Raw genomic sequence first — 22,218 nt, 5'->3', positions numbered from 1 at the left:
CTTGAAACCGGACGGTGTCAACAGAAGAAAGTATCAGCTGTGGAAATCGTATATGCATATTGTAGTATTTTAGTTTATGTCAATCGATTACTTAAACAGGTAAATGTCATTCATTTTTGAGACGTCAACAGATTTAAACTGACTGTCCTTATTTGAAAATGTCATATATTTTCAACCACAGTTTATGAATTCACTCGCAATTCACTTTTAAGGTAAGATATAACTATGGCGGCCCATTAGGGACATCATTGCGAGTTTGGCGAAATCTTTTGCTTCCCCAGGAAAGGCACATTTCCATTATTTTACTTTTCACATAAATGGTTCTCTCCGATATTTCAGTAAGCGTAATAAAGAACATATTCTGAAGCAACCATGAAAATTGGCCGAACATACATCTTCTCCCAGCGATTTTAATCATACTGTCTTAAATTTGTTGTACGAGCCTTTCCTCCTCATTTTCTTTCTTTTCTTAGGTTACAGATTTTGTGAGAAATTTCCACATAATTCTATAGGCATCAAAAACCGCAATAATTATTACACATCTAAGTTACTAGCAGCTTAGACCTAAAAAAAAAATTTCTTTGTTTCCGGTAACATGCTCAAAAAAATTAGGGTAGGTAGGTTGGAAAATATATTTTTTTTGACATGTTTTTTTATTAAGGGAGACTTTTCGGAAATTATTTTTTTGTCAAAAAATGATTAAAAATAAGGGGGTTATGCCTTTAGAGCATCAGTAAATTGATTTCTAACATCACTGGCCATGTTTAAAGCATAAAAAGTGCAGTTTTGCATCTTTTTGTTAAAAAGTTGAAAAAAATATTCTCTAAGGCCATAAAAACATTTAGGGTCGGGCCAAAAATTTAGGGTAGGTCGGGATACCGGAAACAAACAATTTTTTTTTTTACGCCTTATAGGGTTGACCTATGAAACCAATGGGGTGAATCAATTAGAGAAGAACAAACCTGAAATAATAACTGTTGCTACATGTCTTCCATGAATTTTTAGGAAGTTTGCCTGTAGTTCAGGCAGAATGACACTAAGGAACAAAGTCTTTGTATGCACATTCCATAACCCTGCCAATTGTCTGTAACCTGCACAATAGGATGCATCCACATCCTCCATATAAAGGATGTTTTAAAACCGCATATATAGGAGACTTGAACATGGCTGACATTTCAATGGGTTCGAAATCCACATACACTACACTTAAGTGGCTATCAATGCTGAGAACCTAAATTGTCTCAATTACTTGCTTCATTTTCTTCCTGTAATAGCCACAGACGACCGCCAAACAGAAGTATTTTGCAACCTCTTTCTAAATAGTCCTGTAAAGGAAGGTAATTCATCTGAAGTACAGAAGAAGGCCGTAACACACCTCCACTTGGAGTTTTCATATACTGTATATATGATGACGTAAATATCATGTTGAACTGATAATTCCCACATTTATATTATGTGGTACTTCAAATCCCACACTCCTTTGTGGTACTATCCGGGACGAGCCCCCATCTTACGGACAAATGTCCGCAACGGCGTGCAGTGTATGCACATTCCATAACCCTGAGGATATGGTCTATTCGCCTAAGCCAGCCATGCCGGTAACCTGCACAATACCATGCATCCACATCCTCAATATAAAGGATATGTTTCAACACCGCATAATATATAGGAGACCTGAACATGGCTGACATTTCAGCGACTTCAAAATCCACATACACTATACTATTAAGTGGCCATCAATGTTGAGAACCTTTGTCTCAATTACTTGTTTCATTTTCTTCCTGTAATAGCCACATTCGACCGCCGAACAGAAGATATTTTGTAACCTTTCCTAAAAAACATTACTGATAGTACTTTCAATGAAAGAGTTATGCCTAGATAAGGGATCACGATGGAATCGCTATCTGTAGGAGAGAAAGAGTCCTCCCTAATATCAAGGATCCTTTGGCCTCCGGGATCATGTCAAATGCTGAAGTACACTGACGAGATATGAAAACGCAACAAACATATGCCCGGATATATTTTTACTACAGAAAGCATCACCTTTAAATGTTCAACACAAACATATCTCGATACTCTATTCTCAGTGTCAATTTTACGGTCTGTTGTGCTGAATAAATTTGAACACAGTGGGTATAGAATATCGAGATGTGTTTGTGTTGAAAATTTCAAGGTGATGCTTTGTTGTAGTAAAAATATATTCAGGCATAATTATGTTTGTTGCGTTTTCATATCTCATCAGTATATGATGTCATTTGCTTTGGCAACTTGGCCAGTTTCACATTAGTCTCATGAAAAGAATTCTTGAACAGTATGTTTTAGTTATTCACAGCTACGAGATTTTAAGTTAACTTAATGTAGTCAGATAAAGTTGTATAATGCTAATAAGGGTAAAATATATGAGCCGCGCCATGAGAAAACCAACATAATGGCTTTGCGACCAGCATGGATCCAGACCATCCTGGGCATCCGCGCAGTCTGGTCAGGATCCTTGCTGTTCGCTAACAGTTTCTCCAATTCCAATAGGCTTTAAAAGCGAACAGCATGGATCCTGACCAGACTGCATGGATGCGCAGGCTGGTCTGGATCCATGCTGGTCGCAAACCCACTATGTTGGTTTTCTCATGGCGTGGCATATATCGTCATGTTTTATCTACTTTTGAATTGTCAATATGACCTTTATGAATGATAGCCACTGTACTTGATTTATTATAGAATGTTTAAGTTCTGAACAAAATTAATTAATAATTTATGAAGCATGAAAATCTTAGTTACTGATACAAAAATTCTTTCCAAATACTCTCCAAGTACAAACATTTTTGTGCAGAAACACCAAAAGAATTATGACACAGTGTTCCTTTTTATTAAATGTTGAAGATGATTTATGTAATATTACCTAAGATTTTAATGCATACGGTGACATTTTCGATTAGACTTGACATCATTGTAATAAAGGCAAAAGCTGTCATTAACTTTCGAATTGTTGTGAAAAAGTGGGTCCATATTCTTTATTATTACATACTCGTTTCTGTTCCCCGTTAAGTTACACTGGTAACCGGAAATGTCAATATTTTTCCATACACTGACGCCTGAATTTCATATCGGGTGCGTGACGTAATTCAGTGTGTGTTGTTGCACTATTTTTTTTTTCTATTTAGTTCAGTATTGTCAATCCTATTCAGGCTATTGAATATATTTATGATATTTACATAATATTTATACGTGTAGATGCGTATGTAATAAAAAGGTTATTATCTTTGCATCGGTAAATATGCACTCGTTCTTCAGCGGAAGAATATTGCACTCCTAAAGTCACGCAATATTTCCGCTGAAGAACTCGTGCATATTTCCCGATACAAAGCTAATAACCTATAATAATTATGCATCCCTTCATGTGTTGGCATATTCATTAGCTGATTTTTATATAATTTGATGTATTGACAGATAACAATGAGAACTAGAGCAGCATACAAGGCCCATAACTCATGTCTTGAAAGATTATCAAGTTATCTCCCTTTAATGTTCCATAAAGTGTTCCTGTTAGGTTTCTTTACTTCTTAGTGACAAAGAGAAATAATTCAATATTTACTGTATTTAAATTTAAGCTTGATTTGCCTCCCTTATTTTGACCTGTGATGTAATACCTCCAAGAACTGAAGGTAGCATTTGGAGATAACAATAATTATTTTGTCTTCTAGGTGTTGTGAGGAAAGTTTGACAACATGTCCACAGAACCTGTGCAAAATAACACAGACAAATGGATAGAGGAAAACAAGAAATTCTTTCTGCCACCAGTGTGCAACAAAATGATGTAAGTTGTTTTCTGGCTTAAATTCAGTTGTTGTTTTTTTAGTTAGTATAACTTTGCATCTCATAAAAAAGTATTTTTGTTATATCTTTGCATTTCATGAAAATGTTTTTTAGTAATATAACTTTGCATTTTTAGTAATATTACTTTCCATTGTATATGTCTATATGAAAACGTTTTAGTAATATAACTTTGCATTACCTGAAAATGTTTTAGTAATATAACTTTGCATTCCATGAAAATGTTTTTTGTAACATACCGGGTAACTTTGCAGTACACGAAACTGTTTTAGTAATATAACTTTGCATTGTATAAAACTGTTTTTAGCTCGACTATTCATAGAATAGTAGAGCTATTGGACTCGCCCATGCGTCGGCGTCCGCGTCCGCGTCCCGATTTGGTGAAGGTTTTGTATGTAAGCTGGTATCTCAGTAACCACTTGTGGGAATGGATTGAAACTTCACACACTTATTCACAGTGATAAACTGACTTGCATTGCACAGGTTCCATAACTCTATTTTGCTTTTTTACAAAATTATGCCCCTTTTTCAACTTAGAAATTTTTGGTTAAGGTTTTGTATGTAAGCTGGTAACTCAGTAACCACTTGTGGGAATGGATTGAAACTTTACACACTTCTTCACTGTGATAAACTGACCTACATTGCACAGGTTCCATAACTCTATTTTGCTTTTTTACAAAATTATGCCCCTTTTTCGACTTAGAAATTCTTGGTTAGGGTTTTGTATGTAAGCTGGTATCTCAGTACTTACCAATGGGAATGGATTGAAACTTCACATACTTGTTTACTGTCATGATCTGACATGCACTAAGCAAGTCCCATAACTCTACTCTTTTTTTCAAAATTATGCCCCTTTTTCGACTTGGCAGTTTTTTGGTTAAATTTTTGTATGTAATCTGATATCTCAGTATCCACTAATTGGAATGGATTGAAACTTCACACACTTGTTCACTGTCATGATCTAACATGCACTGTGAAGGTCCCATAACTGTACTTTGCATTTTTACAAAATTATGCCCCTTTTTCGACTTAGCACTTTTTGGTTAAGTTTTTGTATGTAAGCTGGTATCTCAGTATCCACAAAGTGGAAAGGATTGAAACTTCACACACTTGTCCACTGTCATGATATGACATGCAGTACAGAGGTTCAATACCTCTATTTTTCATTTTACAAAATTATGCCCCTTTTTCAACTTCTGTATTCATTCAGTTGACAAGGCTGTTGAATAGTCGAGCGTTGCTGTCCTCCGACAGCTCTTGTTTATTTTTCTTTTAACTCAAAAAAGAGCTAGATTACTTTTCCTCTTAAATTATTATGCATACATGTCTATATCTGTAATTCAAAAATAACAGTAATTCCTAAAACATAGACTTGTTTACAAAATACCATAATTAAGAAAGGACAAAAAGTTGAATATTTTGGTTTTTAAAATTCAGACAAGGTTGATTTAAGACCCAGGATTCATAGAGTGTTGGAAGTGCAGATAACATGCAAACATGAACAATCAATTCAGAATTCTGCTTTAACCTATTGATTGAAATATCTAGATAAGTTTAAAGCAGAATTTTGAACTGGCCTTAATTTAAGCAAAGTAGTCACAGGTTTATGTAAATCTTTTAATCTTAGATTATAAATAGAATTATTTGTTTTTCTCAAGACTGTTCAAATGTGTTTTTTTTTATATGAATAAGTATTGTATCTTAAGATAAATGTTTTAAACAAATTATTGTTGAAGATAAATAAAAGAACTGGTTTCCTGAAATAATAACTTTGAACCTCTGCTTTATTTATATACTAAACGTTCAGCCAAACCTATGTTAAAAACAACTTGTAAATAGATCCAACTTTACTCTGACACTTATAAAATGTTTCATTTCTGATTTAAACTTTGAATAAATGCCATGTGAATAAACTGTACTTTTGACTGATGATTTGATGAGTTATATTAAATTACTGTATAGTAGTACTTGTTTCATTTCATTGAAAATATACATTGTAACTATCTATTATCCTCTTAACTTTGAAAGGCGTTGTTAATATTTTATAGTTTTAAATTAGCAGACTATAGTGAAAACTCAATAATTTGATTTGGTTGACAAAAAAATAACTGCCTATATCGCAGTAACGAGATTGGGAAAGTGATCTTACCTTTATCCTTATATACAAATACTTACCAGAATTGATAAATTATTCTTTATCAGGGCCCTCAATCAACTGTTTTTACCGCCGAATTTCGGCTGCTTTCCCCTCTGAAATAATATTATTTTTTCCCTCTTACAAGGTTAAAAATTCCCCCCTGAATGTCCTGGCCATGCTGAAAAAAATTTGATCAAAATCGGACAAGAAATAGCCAATTTATAGATAATTATCTGTATGTATATCACCAAATATTGCTTTAGAATTGTTTTTACCATAAGCTTAATGTAAATATTAATGAAAATTTCTTAAGATATAGGTTGTCTGATAATTCCCCCGTTCGGCAAAATCAAAGCGAAATTCCCCCACCTGAGGGTTGCGGACCCCTTCCCCCAAAGTTGAGTGAGGGCCCTGTTTATCATGAACATGCAACCATTGTTATTTGGATTCAACATAATGGGATAAATTTATATATTTTATAATTTATACTGTGTTCATCTGTAATAGACTTGAGCTTTCTTGTAAATTATCCATTACCAGCCTATACAGCGGAGTCCCTCTAAACAGATGAAATACTAGTTCAAAGGAGTTAAAATTGACAATTGAAAAAAAGACATTTTTTCAGTTACATGTGGTTTCCTCCAAACATTCTAAATAACTGTTAACATGTCTTGAAATTACTAACGTATTGCCAAAAATTTCAGGGTTATTTTTGGCCACCGGTATTTCCTGGGTGGATCCCCATTGTTCTGTCTTTTTTCCCTGCTTTTCTCTTTGTTTTACTTTGTCTGTGAATGTGTGTGTTTGTCTTGTGCATGTCCATGTTTGCGCTGCTGTGGTTTGCAGTCTAGGGAGACTGTGTTTTTGAAGAATAGCTTACTCTGTCGAATATTTATCTCTGCTTTTTTCCACTTTCCCCAGCACCTAGCCCCTTTCTGTACCCCTTACCCATTCTTACATCTTGCATATTATCAAAATATAAGTCTTGTTGCTGGATTTATGAAGCAACCCATCTGCTTTACTCTTTGCACTACATTTTCTTTTTGTTGTTCTCTGGTGGTGTGCAATAGATGGCTCCTCTGGCAGTGTTTGATGTGCACTGTGCCTCTGGGAAATTTATCCTAACATTTCAATTTTAAGACCATTTGAGCCGCGCCATGAGAAAACCAACATAATGGCTTTGCGACCAGCATGGATCCAGACCAGCCTGCGCATCCACGCAGTCTGGTCTGGATCCATGCTGTTCACTTTCAAAACCTATTGCAATTAGAGAAACCGTTAGCGATCAGCATGGATCCTGACCAGACTGCGTGGATGCACGGGCTGGTCTGGATCCATGCTGGTTGCAAAGCCATTATGTTGGTTTTCTCATAGCATGGCTCATTTCAAGTATCACAGCAAACCTCTGCTAGAGACCATCTCCGAAAACCGCTTAGTCTAGTTTCGATGTGTAACCTTTGAATAATGTGCAAAAATTATTATAGACGGAATTTCAGTTCTTCTGAGCTTAGTCAAAAAGGTTTGACTGTAATTACAAAATTAAGTTTTGGGCTTTTTATACCAGTTTTTAACCTTTACCCTGCCAAATTTCTAATTTAAAAATGGACCCGTCCATCATCCAATGCGGGAAGTACCACTTATTATTCAAATGGGTGTTCGCTAAAATTTACTGACTTCCACTCTCACTGTCTATAAAAATGAACACTGTTGGCTCACCAGGGCCTTAACCAGTGTTAAAGGCACTGACCGCCAGATTTGAGCTAAAAATGATCTTTCTTTAAAACTGAAGTTTGGCCATATTATGAACATTAGAATTTTTTTTTCTTAAAAACGCCAAATGAAGAAAGAATGAAAAAAGATGCCCATGTTTGGAATTGAACCCTTGCTGCCAAGGCAATAAAAACTTTTCCACTGTCTTTACCAGTACTGCCATGGAGGATTATGTGTTTAATGTGCTAAATATAGATATTTATGATTAAGGCAGTTTACCCCGAGTAAAGTGTTTGAAGCGCTTTGATTTTCATTGTCAAAATTAGTAAAAACAACTAATTCTCATTTGTGTCTGTCAGTAATTTAGTGTCAAAGTTCTAAAGAAATATAGCAATAATTTCCTGATAACCTAACTACTTTACTATTTCTTTGTTTTTGTATGATTTGGAGGCCTGAGTGCCTTTAGATATGATAGTCATGCTATACACTTCCAGTGCATTGAACATATGAAATAATATTATGAAGTTTATTAAAATTAACATTGTTTGTGAATGTATCAAGCATAGAATTGTAAGCTATTTTATTATATTTCAGGCATGCCGATGGACAGATGAAATCATTCTATGTAGGTGGGCCCAACCAGAGGAAAGATTATCATATTGAAGAAGGGGAGGAGGTTAGATATAAGAACTGTCAGTCAGCTATTGTGAAATCATAAAGGTTCATGTGGGATAAATTTTTGTTGATTTTGTGGTTGTGTCAGGCCAGAAAAAAAAATCCAACTAGCAAGTGCAGTTTGCATTTTATTTTATTTTAAAATTTTGAATCAGTGCATTGTTGTGGACCTGCAAAATAGTTTAACAGTTAGCCATTTTTGTTGATTATTACATGCCTCATGATATTGTTATTTATAGTAGGATTTTACCTTAAAAATATTCTTTTTACATCTATTATAGTGTGACATTTTTATACGCCCGAAGTGATGTATTGGGTGGTAGCCCTGGTCATTTGTCTGTCTTTCTGTCTGTCCCTCTGTTAGCAGTTTCGTTTCCATTATGTTTTGATCTGTGATCTTTATGCTTTATAGAAACATTACTCATTGGCAGTAGGTGACCCCTGTAAATTTGAAGTCAGTGAGTCAAGATCAAGGTCACAGTCACTGTTATTATAGAATTTGTTTCTGCTCTATGTCTTGAGAACACCTTGACCTACGATCTTCAATCTTAGCTGGCACATTTCTCATGGGAAGAGGATGGCTGCAATTGATTTCGGGGTCAGTGGGTCAAAGGTCAAGGTCACAGTGACTGTTACCACGAAAACTGTTTCCACATTGAGAATACCTTGAGTAAGACCCATGGTAGGCTGATTGTCTGTGGGAAGTGAATGACCTCTAATGATTTTGAGGTCACTGGGTGAAAAGGCAAGGTCACAGATGCTGTTAGTACAAAAGCACATTCACCATGGACACTACTTCATTTTGCATTTTCTTAGTCAAATGTCATGCTAAGTGGTTAGATAGACAAGCACTCACTCAATTTTTGCTGACCCCTCAAGGCTATCATTCAACGCCATCAGCTTTAGTGCTGTCATTGGGTATATATTGTTCTTCTCAGTAGTGCTCTGGTTTTCTGAATTTTAAGGTGGTTAATCAGATCTTGGTCAAGTAATGGCTTTGTTTGAAACTTTCACAACTGATCACTTACACTTACTTGTGTTCACCTAGTATTTACTACATGTTAAATATTTGCTGGACAAATTTTAAAATTTGATTTTCCTATCCTAGTTGCCCATCCAAGATATTTGTTTTAGTGTAAGTGTAGAGGACTTTCTCCATGACGATTTAACAGAAAACAGTATGTATGTTGTTTTTAGCTCGACTATTCATAGAATAGTGAGCTATTGCACTCGCCCATGCGTCGGCGTCGGCGTCGGCGTCTGCGTCCGCATCCGCGTCCGCGTCCCGATTTTGGTTAAGGTTTTGTATGTAAGCTGGTATCTCAGTAACCACTTGTGGGAATGGATTGAAACTTCACACACTTATTGACTGTGACAAACTGACTTACATTGCACAGGTTCCATAACTCTATTTTGCTTTTTTACAAAATTATGCCCCTTTTTCGACTTAGAAATTTTTGGTTAAGGTTTTGTATGTAAGCTGGTAACTCAGTAACCACTTGTGGGAATGGATTGAAACTTCACACACTTATTCACTGTGATGAACTGATCTACATTGCACAGGTTCCATAACTCTATTTTGCTTTTTTACAAAATTATGCCCCTTTTTCGACTTAGAAATTTTTGGTTAAGGTTTTGTATGTAAGCTGGTATCTCAGTAGTTACTAATGGGAATGGATTGAAACTTCACATACTTGTTCACTATCATGATTTGACATGCACTAAGCAAGTCCCATAACTCTACTCTCTTTTTTTTCAATATTATGCCCCTTTTTCGACTTAGCAGTTTTTGGTTAAATTTTTGTATGTAATCTGATATCTCAGTATCCACTAATTGGAATGGATTGAAACTTCACACACTTGTTCACTGTCATGATCTAACATGCACTGTGAAGGTCCCATAACTCTACTTGGCATTTTTACAAAATTATGCCCCTTTGACTTAGCACTTTTTTGTTAAGTTTTTGTATGTAAGCTGGTATCTCAGTATCCACAAATTGGAAAGGATTGAAACTTCACACACTTGTTCACTGTCATGATATGACATGCAGTACAGAGGTTCAATACCTCTACTTTGCATTTTACAAAATTATGCCCCTTTTTCAACTTGTATTCATTCAATTGACAAGGCTGTTGAATAGTCGAGCGTTGCTGTCCTCCGACAGCTCTTGTTTTTCTAGTAGCAACATTTATGAGAGCTGTTCCTGTTAATTACATATCACTGTTTAGACAAGAACTTATTTTTATCTCGACTATTTGAAGACATTTTTCAAATAGTTAAGTACAGCTTTAGTAATCACTCTTTTGTTGGTGTCCGCGTCCACATCACAAAAGTTTTGCATGTAAGCAGGTTTCAGAACAACTATTAGGCCAAATGTTTTCAAGCTTCACACAGTCATGTCTTTGGCATCAAGAAATGACCAGTCTTAGGACAAGCTACCAAACTCTAGCTTTTACTTTGTCAAAATTATGTCCAAAATTTAATCTAGAATTTCAGTTTAAGTTTTGCATGTAAGTAGGTTTCTCAGAAACTATTAGGCCAAATGCTTTCAAACTTCACTCATGTCTTCAGCATGAGATGACTTCCCGGGACAAGTTACATGACTCTACCTTTTATTTTGTCAAAATTATGCCCCTTTTTAAAATAGAAATTTTATGACAGTTTTGCATTTTCGCATTATATATTTTCGGGAAATACTAGACTAAATGCTTTAAGATTCTTCACACATTTTTGGCTTCTTGGGATGAGCTCACATGGCAAGATAATAGATTCATAACTTTGTCTTGCATTTCAGCAAAAATTATGCGCCTTTTTCAACTTAGACAATTTTGCTGAAACTTTTGTATGTAAGCTAGTATTAGGTGGAAGGGTTTCAAATAGTAGAGCACACCGTCAGTTGACTTCTCTTTTTGTTTCAGCTATTTTACATGGTTAAAGGAGATATGTGCCTCAAAGTTGTCGAGGGAGGGAAACACAAGGATGTGCATATCAAAGAAGGAGAGGTAATAGTTTTGTTATTACTAGAAATGTAGATAATCTGTATTATAATTATAAGTTTGCATACAAAATTTTATTGTTGGCAGTTACTTGTGGAGAACAGGTTTGTACTGGTACAGAATCCAGGAACACTGGTTAGGTTAACTGCCCGCAGTTACATGACTGAAATACTGTTGAAAAACGGCATTAAACCCTGGAAACAAACAAACAAACAAATTTATTATACCAATTTTTCTATACAAGTAAGTGGCAGCTAGAATCAGATTATTCTGGTCAAGTTAAAAAAAGAATAACTTTTAGAAAGTAAACATACAGGGCTTTGAACTTCCAAAATATAAATCACGAAAATGATTTAAATGTTTATTTTATGATTGAATTCATGTCAGTGACTTGACTGAAAATGAAATTGATATTTCACTGTTTCAAAGCAGTGACAATATCAGTTTTATTTTTCACCGATATGAAACTACATTTAACTTGCAAAAGAATGTGAATTGTACATAACAGGAAATTGTTTGCAAAATATACTTAAATAAAGGTCTGGATATATACCTACTGTAATAGCGAGCTCGAGAATCGAGCTTTACGGTAATGCAAGTATACTTTCACACTTGGTGATGGATTTGAAAAGTTTCGTCGGAAGTTTTAAAAAAGCGCACCCTAGCGGACTGGTGCTCACAGAAAGTACTTCTTTCCGGAGTGAATACAGAACTTCTTTCAAGTGCTAAAAATTATTCATCGCTCAACAATAATGAAAGAATGATTTCCAGTTGTTTGAAAAAAATATTATTTGCATTTAAAAGATCAAACATCGGCCAGAAAATGGAAAAAAATGTCATTAATAAGCAGAAAGAAACGGGAACGCGGTAATGACGTCACCGTGACACCGGCTTCCCATAAATTTTGTAACGTATGATATTCACCGTTATAGGCATGGTGACAGGTCTGTACTGGTACAGAATCCAGGAACACTGGTTAGGTTAACTGCCCGCCGTTACATAACTGAACGGCGTTAAACCCAAAACAAACAAACAAACAAAAAACTAAATGTAGACTTTTTCAAGTGAATAGGTTCTCCTGAATTCTTGTGATTAGTGAATAGTTTCTTTGTGACAAATAAATGATGCATAATATTTTTTAGCTAAATCCAATTTCTTTGAGCTCGCTTTGAGGCTTTGCCTTATTTCATATTATAAATATACATGCTACATCATAGTGCAATGTAAAAGAAATCTGAAAACTTCGTAGAACTATTCTACAATGTGTGAACGTAGATATTGTAACGTCACAACACTGTGACTTCTTGAAGCAATGCACATGATTTAGCGTGAGTTAAATGGGTATAATTTGGCTGAAACCATTAAAAAATGTAAAATAAAGAGACAATTTGTTTGTTTATGTGTAAGATTGAAATATATTTCACCTATGAACACCATAACTTAATTTTCACTTGTGGCTTTGCCACTTGTGGAAGTATTGCATAATGTTGTTCACTCAGTGAAATATATGAGCCGCGCCATGGGAAAACCAACATAGTGGCTTTGCGACCAGCATGGATCCAGACCAGCCTGCGCATCCACGCAGTCTGGTCAGGATCCATGCTGTTCGCTAACAGTTTCTTTAATTGCAATAGACTTTGAAAGCTAACAGCATGGATCCTGACCAGACTGCGCGGATGCGCAGGCTGGTCTGGATCCATGCTGGTCACAAAGCCACTATGTTGGTTTTCTCATGGCGCGGCTCATTATTAACATCTTAAATTGAAACAAAGAAATATCCTCTTTATATGCTTGAAATATTATAGGAATATATTTTTTCTGAATTTTATTACTGTTTAATATGATGCTTCTGTTTATAGATATTTTTGTTGCCTGGCAGCATTGCTCACTCCCCACAGAGACAAGCAGACACAGTGGGGCTTGTCATAGAAAGGGAGAGAGCAGAAGATGAAAAAGATGGTCTTAGGTATGGTTCACAATTTTTATTTGGTTGAAATAGTTATAGAATCAATTCCAGTACTTAATTATGTCTCCCCCTTCCGTCCGTCCGTCTGTACATCACACTTCATTTCCGAGCAGTTACTGGAGAACCATTTGACCTAGAACCTTCAAACTTCATAGGGTTGTAGGGCTGCCAGAGTAGACGACCCCTTTTGTTTTTTGGGTCACTCGTCAAAGGTCAAGGTCACAGGGGCCTGAACATTGAAAACCATTTCCGATCAATAACTAGAGAACCACTTGACCCAGAATGTTGAAACTTCATAGGATGATTGATCATGAAGAGTAGATGACCCCTATAGATTTTGGCGTCACTCCGTCAAAGGTCAAGGTCACAGGGGCCTGAACATTGAAAACCATTTCCGATCAATAACTACAGAACAACTTGACCCAGAATGTAGAAACTTCATAAGATGATTGGTCATGAAGAGTAGATGACCCCTATTGATTTTGGGGTCACTCCATCAAAGGTCAAGGTCACAGGGGCCTGAACATTGAAAACCATTTCCGATCAATAACTTGAGAACCACTTGACCCAGAATGTTGAAACTTCATAGGATGATTGATCATGAAGAGTAGATGACCCTATTGATTTTGGGGTCACTCTGTCAAAGGTCAAGGTCACAGGGGCCTGAACATTGAAAACCATTTCCGATCAATAACTAGAGAACCACTTGACCCAGAATGTTGAAACTTCATAGGATGATTGGTCATGAAGAGTAGATGACCCCTATTGATATTGGGGTCACTCTGTCAAAGGTCAAGGTCAAAGGGGCCTGAACATTGAAAACAATTTCCGATCAATAACTAGAGAACCACTTGACCCAGAATGTTGAAACTTCATAGGATGATTGATCATTAAGAGTAGATGACCCCTATTGATTTTGGGAACACTCTGTCAAAGGTCAAGGTCACAGGGGCCTGAACATTGAAAACCATTTTCGATCAATAACTAGAGAACCACTTGACCCAGAATATTGAAACTTCATAGGATGATTGGTCATGAAGAGTAGATGACCCCTATTGATTTTGGGGTCACTCCGTCAAAGGTCAAGGCCACAAGGGCCTGAACATTGAAAACCATTTCCGATCAATAACTAGAGAACCACTTGACCCAGACTGTTGAAACTTCATAGGATGATTGTACATGCAAAGTAGATGACCCCTATCGATTTTGGGGTCACTCCATTAAAGGTCAAGGTCACAGGGGCCTGAACATTGAAAACAATTTCCGGTCAGTAACTCGAGAACCACTTGACCCAGAATGTTGAAACTTAATAGGATGATTGGTCATGCAGAGTAGATGACCCCTATTGATTTTGGGGTCACTCTGTGAAAGGTCAAGGTCACAGGGGCCCGAATATTGAAAACCATTTCCGGTCAGTAACTTGAGAACCACTTGACCCAGAATGATGAAACTTCATAGGATGATTGGTCAAGCAGTGTAGCTGACTCATAACGATTTTAGGGTCACTCTGTTAAAGGTCAAGGCCACAGGGGCCTGAACATGGAAAACCATTTCCAATCAATAACTTGAGAACCTCTCGACCCAGAATGTTGAAACTTCATAGGATGATTGTTCATGCAGAGTAAATGACCCCTATTGATTTTGGGGTCTCTCCGTTAAAGGTCAAGGTCACAGGGGCCTGAACATTGATAACCAGTTCCGATCAATAACTTGAGAACCACTTGACCCAGAATGTTGAAACTTCATAGGATGATTGAACATGCAGAGCAGATGACCCCTATTGATTTTTGGGTCAGTCTATTAAAGGTCAAGGTCACAGTGGCCTGTTCATGTAAAATCATTTTTTGGAAATAACTTGAGAACCACTTGACCTACAATGTTGAAACTTAATACGATGATTGGACATGCAGAGAAGATGACCCCTATTTATTTTGAGATCACTTCATCAAAGGTCAAGGTCACAGGAGCCTGAACAGTGACTTGAGAACCACTAGGCCAAGAATGTTGAAATTTAGCAGGATTACTGGACATGCCAAGTAGATGATCCCTATTGCAGCCAACCATCATAGTCTCTTTGACTTTCGCTCCTGACCCCTATTGACTTCTTGCCTATAGGACGACATGCGCTTTTTTACAAAAGCATTTTCTAGTTTTCACCTCAAGTTAGTGAAGCTTCTATAAAGGTTCCTTTATTCAGATTTGTAAAAATAACTGGAAGTAATATGAATAAATATTCATGGGGGATTATTTTTCATGTTCGCTTCTATCAATGAAAACTAAATCTACAATGAACATAAGAAAATTCACACTAATATTGTTTTCAAATGTTTTAAGATCTGCCAGTTCATGCCTCTGAAAACATTTCTGTCAAAACCACAAAATTTCATTCTAACAAGACTGATTTTGTAGAGTTTCTTCAGATTGTCTTAGACACAGTTTGAATCATCCGTGAATCAGATTTGGCATCCTCTATTATAGAAACTATATTCACCTGCCATGTGCACTTCATGTTGTCCCCAACTTTATAGATAATTAAATTACATTACATTGACATCTTTTGTTAACAGTTGATAATTTTTTCTAGATTTTGTGGTTGAGTAAATCTGTGAAATAAAATCCCTATGAACCAGTTAAATTCCCATTCATTTTATGTTCAGTGGCCAAAATCTACAAATTTACATCACCAAGAAATAGCCATTTTTACCAGAACCGCGAAATCTGATACCCACGAAATTTGATTATTTCACAGTATGCAATAGCAGGTAATGTTTCATCATAGGTACTTGGCTGTTTTGATAGGTCCCAGTGTTGTGTATTTATCATTTTCAGTATTACTGTTAATATCTTTAACCTTTATCCTGCTATATTTCTAAAATGGACTAGTTCATCATTCAGTTTGTGCAGTACCATTTATTATTTGGAGGGGTGTTCACTGAAAATTTACTGACTGAATAGCAAACAGTGCAGACCATGATCAGCCTTGGTCTGCACTGGTCGCAAAAGGCAGAATCACATGCCGCCAGCAGGCTAACGGTTCATATCATTATCATATGAGCTTTTCTCAACTGGAAGATTTCGGTTTGTTATATTCTAGGTACTTTATTGAAGAGGACGGTAAACCAACACTAAACTCTCTGTATGAGGAATGGTTTCATTGCGAGGATCTCGGCTCTCAGCTTGGACCTATTATCAAAAGGTAATCAGACATTAAGTAAACATGTATAGAAAAGTAAATTTGTCCTGAAAAAATTATTACAATGAATAGACACAATTTTTTTTAAATGTGTGTATGAAAGGGGTCTTCCATGATTAAAAAAACAACAAAAAACTTTGGCATTTTTTGCTGAAACAACCTTTTTAGGATACTTGTTATTGAGGTCAATTTGATTTGATTTTGTATGAGTTGCCAATGTTTTCAAATGTTATAGCTCATTTAATTTGACATTTCAGATTTTTTGCCTCGGAACAGCATAAAACAGGAAAACCGTTACCAGGTAATACTTTCATTTACTGTAATATCTCAAACTCTATTTTTTAGCTCATCTGATTTTTTGAAAAAAAATGATGAGTTTATTGTCATCACTTGAGCGGGCGTCGGCGTCGGGTCTGCGTCGGCGTTGCCTGGTTAAGTTTTATGTTAGGTCAGCTTTTCTCCAAAACTATCAAAGCTATTGCTTTGAAACTTGGAATACTTGTTCACCATCATAAGCTGACCTCGTATAGCAAGAAACATAATCCATCTTGCTTTTTGCAAGATTTATGCCCCTTTTGTACTTAGAAAAATCAGATTTCTTGGTTAAGTTTTATGTTTAGGTCAATTTTTCTCCTAAACTATCAAAGCTATTGCATTTGAAACTTGGAATACTTGTTCACCATCATAAGCAACCTTGTACATCAAGAAACATAACTCCATCTTCCTTTTTGCAAGATTTATTGCCCCTTTTGGACTTAGAAAATCAGTTTTCTTGGTTAAGTTTTATGTTTAGGTCAGCTTTTATCCAAAACTATCAAAGCTATTGCTTTAAAACTTGCAACACTTGTTCACCATCATAAGTTGACCCTGTACAGCAAGAAACATAACTCTGTCCTGCTTTTTGCAAGATTTATGGCCCCTTTTGGACTTAGAAAATATCAGATTTCTTGGTTAAGTTTTATGTTTAGGTCAACTTTTTCTCTTAAACTACCAAAGCTATTGCTTTGAAACTTGCAACACTTGTTCACCATCATAAGCTGACCCTGTACAGCAAGCAACATAACTCCATCCTGCTTTTTGCAATAATTATTGCCCCTTTTGGACTTAGAAAATCATTTTCTTGGTTGAGTATTATGTTTAAGTCATCTTTTCTCATAAACTATCAAAGCTATTGCTTTAAAACTTGCAACAGTTTTTCACCATCATAAGTGGACACTGTACACAAGAAACATAACTCTATCCTGCTTTTTGCAAGAATGATGCCCTTTTTAGACTTAGAAATCATGGTAGGACAATATTTCTATTACACAAAAAAAATCAGATGAGCGTCAGCACCCGCAAGGCGGTGCTCTTGTTTAAACTCCAGCATGAATTTTAATCAGTTTTTGATGTGCAGCTGCAGGCATTACGATTATTTTTATCTGTATTTGTGATATATGGGAGCCTCCACAGCCAGGCGGTTAAGATTGCTGATTTCAAATCACTTTCTCCTCACCATTGCAGGTTATAGCCCAGCTTCCATCACTATGAGTAAGGTCAGTGATGCTACCTAGGTACCAGCCTATGTCTGAAATAAAGCACATAACTAAATTATTTTGTGGGAATTAAAACCCTAGCAACAAATCATTTTTGTATTTATGCAAAGCAGGTAACTCTTCATTATGCTTTTTGACAGAATTAAGCCAATTCAAACAAAACTAGACACTGTAACAGACATTATTTTTGTTGAATTATCAATAAATGCTATATTAAGGGATTTATCTCTGTCCTAATAATATTTATGCAGAATGAATTGACTTCTAATATCAGCGTCAGGTCTGAGAACTTTTGATTGTTGAGTTTAGCAATAATTCCCATGTAAATTATATGTGCAGTGTAACTATTGTACATATATCTACACACAGGTATTACACCATACTTTGTGAATTTATATCTGAATGTTTTGGTGTGATGTATGTACTTAGTTCTGTGTGACCTTTCACCTTTAATAACAATGCAGGCAGGTGATAATTAACCATCATGGTCCTCTATTTTTTTTTTTTGTTGATTAGTTAGGTTGCTTACCATACCATTCACTATTGATAAATTATGGTTGAAAATAAAATCTATTTTACTTTTCTTTTTTTTTTTACACTTCTTACCCCCCCCCCCCCCCCCCCCCCCCCCCCCCACAGGCATAAAAATTGTACTGTTTAACAATTCCTGTGCCTTTATATACACATCTTTGTGCTATGGCTAGATATTTCATATCCATTCTCCTAGCAGGTTAAATGAAGTAGTATGGGTAGACATTCACTTTCTCTAATTTCAGACACCAGTAGGCATTTGGGTAGAACCAATGACTTTCTGCAAACCAGCTTGATGACCTTCTCACATTATGACCTGAGCAGGGCCTGAACCCACACAGGTTAGGGACTAGTGATTCAAAGTTGGCGACGTGAACAACATGGCCAAGTAGCTCTCCATAGCCTTTCAATGTTGAAAATACAGTAATGCCTGTATTTACACTGTCATTTTTTCAGGTACCATTCCAGAAGTCCCTCCTGTGGTGTTGAATTCAGACTTGACATTACAGGATCCCTTTCTTCTTGCCGATTATATAAAAGAGAATAGAGCAAAGATTGATAGTACAGGTTTTATCAAACTATTCGAGAGAGATGATTACACACATCAGTTTCAGGTAAATTGTTCATCAACACATATGAGCAGTGCCATGAGAAAACCAACATAGTGGCTTTGTGACCAGCATGGATCCAGACCAGCCTGCGCATCCACGCAGTCTTGTCAGAATCCATGCTGTTCACTAACAGTTTCTGTAATTGCAATAGGCTTTGAAAGCAGACAGCATGGATCCTGACCAGCCTGCGCATCTACGCAGTCTGGTCTGGATCCATGCTGGTCGCAAACACACTATGTTGGTTTTCTTATGGCATGGCTCATTTAATCATTGTTCCTTTTTTATACTGAAGGATACAGTGCAGAATAGGAAATATGATGATTTAGCTTTAAAGCTTTAAGTGATTGTAGAATACTTAACCATAAAATACTGTTTAATCATTATACCTCCCCCCCCACACCACCCCCACTGGGGGAGACATATTGTTTTTGCCCTGTCCATCAGTCGTCCATCTGAGCCAACATTTGCATATATAGGTGGCTATGAGAACAATAGGTAACTGTACTTTTTCTTTGATGACATTCATTCCGTAAGTCTTTTATATGGCTATTTTTCTTTTACATGGCTAAAAGAACAATAGGGAGAACAAAAGAGTAGCCGCATGAATACCCATATGTAGGAACATCTATCTGTCCGTCCGTAGGTAACACTTAATTTCCAATCAATAACTGGAGAACTATTTGACCTGGAACCTTCAAACTTCATAGGGTTACAGGGCTTGTGGAGTAGATGACCCTTATTGTTTTTGGGGTCACTAAATCAAAGGTCAAGGTCACAGGGGCCGGAACATTGAAAACCATGTCCAATCAATAACTTGAGAACCACTTGACCCAAAATGTTGAACTTCATAGGATGAATGGACATGCAGAGTAGATACCCGTATTGATTTTGGGGTCATTTTATTAAAGGTCAAGGTCACATGGGCCAGAACATGGAAACCCATTTCAAATCAATAACTAGAGAACCATTTGACCTAGAATCTCCAAACTTCATAGGTTGATAGGGCTTACAAAGTAGATGACCCCTGATTTTTTGGGGGTAACTAGATCGAAGGTCAAGGTCACAGGGGCCTGAACATGGAAAACTGTTTCTGTTCAATAACTTAGAACCACTTGACCCAGAAAGTTGAAACTTCTTAGGATGATTGGACATAGAGTAGGTGACCCCTATTGATTTTTTGGTCACTTGATCAAAGGTTAAAGTCACCAGGACTAGAACATGGAAAACCATTTCCAATCAATAGCTTGAGAACCACTAGGCTCAGAATGTTGAAACTTCGCGGGATAATTGGACATGCAGAGTAGATGATCCCTATTGCAACCAACCATCAGTGTCTCTTTGACTTTCGCTCCTGTCCCCTATTGACTTCTTGTTTATTACTACAATCCATTGGGGGAGAAGGAGAATTGCAATTCTTATGACATTAAAATTTTGTTGACGATCAAGTCATGCACCATGTATTCGTGACTTGTTGGCATCATGATTTCTTGATGTCATGACTTGGCAATGCCATGAGTTCTTGGTGCAATGATTTGTCAATGCTATGATTTCTTTTTGCCAGGATTTGTCAATGACATGATTTTTTGATGCCACGATTAATTAGCTCATGTGGTACTAAATTTACAGTCTCACGAGCTTGTAAAATAGTCAAATGAGCTGCGCAATGAGAAAACCAACATATTGTGTTTGCGACCAGCATGGATCCAGACCAGCCTGCACACCCATGCAGCCTGGTCAGGATCCATGCTGTTCACTTTCAAAGCCTATTGCAGTTAGAGAAACTGTTAGTGAACAGCATGGATCCTGACCCGACTGCGCAGATGCACAGGCTGGTCTGGATCCATGCTGGTCGCAAACGCACTATGTTGGTTTTCACATGGCGCAGCTCAAATGCATTTTATTGTTTTTATTTCCTACTTCGTAATGTTCGTGATCTGATTTCTCAAAGTAATGGTTGGACGCGGTGCATTATTATAACTTTAAGATAAAACAGAGTGAAAACCATAATATATTTTAGTATATAGAAGGTTTGTCTTTTAGGTGTACATATATGGAAAGGGAGAAAATACAGCAAAGATTGATGTTGCTGAAACATTCATCTGGGTTTTGGTAAGTAGGTTTCAAGCGAGTCATGTCATACAGTTTTACTAAATCTATATGTTCTGGCTGAAGTTTTGTATTTGAAAGAGCTAGGGGTTAGTTATTTTTAATGTGCGAGTGTGCGCATTAGTTGAATAAGGCATTGTCAACTTGTAGAAGTGAGCAGGATATCTTACTGCTGTAATGCTACCTCACTGGAATATCACCCTGTGTGCACATCATGATATGCAACCCAGTCACAACAGACAGACACTGGACTCAAGTCCTAGAATTATCCACTTTAAATGCAGAGCTCAAAACAAGACAGTGCCGTTTTTGTAAAGCTTTTGGTATGTCAGGGATTGGACTCTAACCTCTTCATTTGATAAAGATATTCTGCCAATAAACCACTGCTGCTGTACCAGGGCACAAAGGCAGAATCAGTCGTGTCCAGCATGATAAGGGTTAAAACCTATTAAAACAAATATAGTTTAAATTGTTTATGAAGATTTCACAAACAGATTCAGTTGGTGTTTGTTTATATTATTTCAGGAGGGTAGTTGTACAGTGAAGACAGGGGGAAAGGAGTACACTTTATCACTGGGAGATAACTTGCTCATCAGACAAGGCCAAGAGTACGAATATTTAGTTTTTATTTAATTATTTTAGCACATGTCTAAGGTTATACTTCTGAGTTTGGACACTGGTCTCAAAATTGAAACTGACCAGTCTGAGACTCTGTTTTGTAACCTTGGACATAGATTGTAACACAAATTATAAGCTGATAAAAATCACTCAAGCCCACTTCATAGAAGAATCCAGTATTCATTTAAGGAGATATAATGTGACTTTTAAAAGATTTGGACCTGTTACCAACTTGATATACAAATGAGCCGCACCATGAGAAAACCAACATAGTGGGTTTGCGACCTGCATGGATCCAGACCAGCCTGCGC

The 22,218-nt window shown here is 36.5% G+C and overlaps 1 protein-coding gene across 2 annotated transcripts; it reads left to right on the top strand.

Moving 5' to 3' along the window:
* The first annotated feature begins 35 nt into the window (after positions 1–35).
* Positions 36–21,962, top strand: LOC123539855 (3-hydroxyanthranilate 3,4-dioxygenase-like). 2 transcript variants are annotated; one of them, XM_053546471.1, is made up of 10 exons: positions 36–99; positions 3,699–3,811; positions 8,270–8,351; positions 11,270–11,353; positions 13,207–13,313; positions 16,408–16,509; positions 16,764–16,807; positions 19,029–19,186; positions 21,224–21,292; positions 21,815–21,962. In XM_053546471.1, exons 2-10 carry the CDS (start codon positions 3,723–3,725, stop codon positions 21,920–21,922), a joined length of 843 nt encoding a protein of 280 aa, XP_053402446.1. In that variant the 5' UTR covers positions 36–99; positions 3,699–3,722; the 3' UTR covers positions 21,923–21,962. The 2 variants fall into 2 exon arrangements, with proteins under 2 accessions (XP_053402446.1, XP_053402443.1); XM_053546468.1 differs by lacking the exon at positions 36–99 and having other exon boundaries at positions 3,622–3,811.
* Positions 21,963–22,218: the final 256 nt, after the last annotated feature.

Source organism: Mercenaria mercenaria, chromosome 1, assembly GCF_021730395.1.
Source record: "Mercenaria mercenaria strain notata chromosome 1, MADL_Memer_1, whole genome shotgun sequence".
In the NCBI taxonomy this organism is placed as follows: Eukaryota; Metazoa; Mollusca; class Bivalvia; order Venerida; family Veneridae; genus Mercenaria; species Mercenaria mercenaria.
The sequence above is the reverse complement of the archived record's forward strand: the minus strand, read 5'-3'. Positions and strand labels throughout refer to the sequence as shown.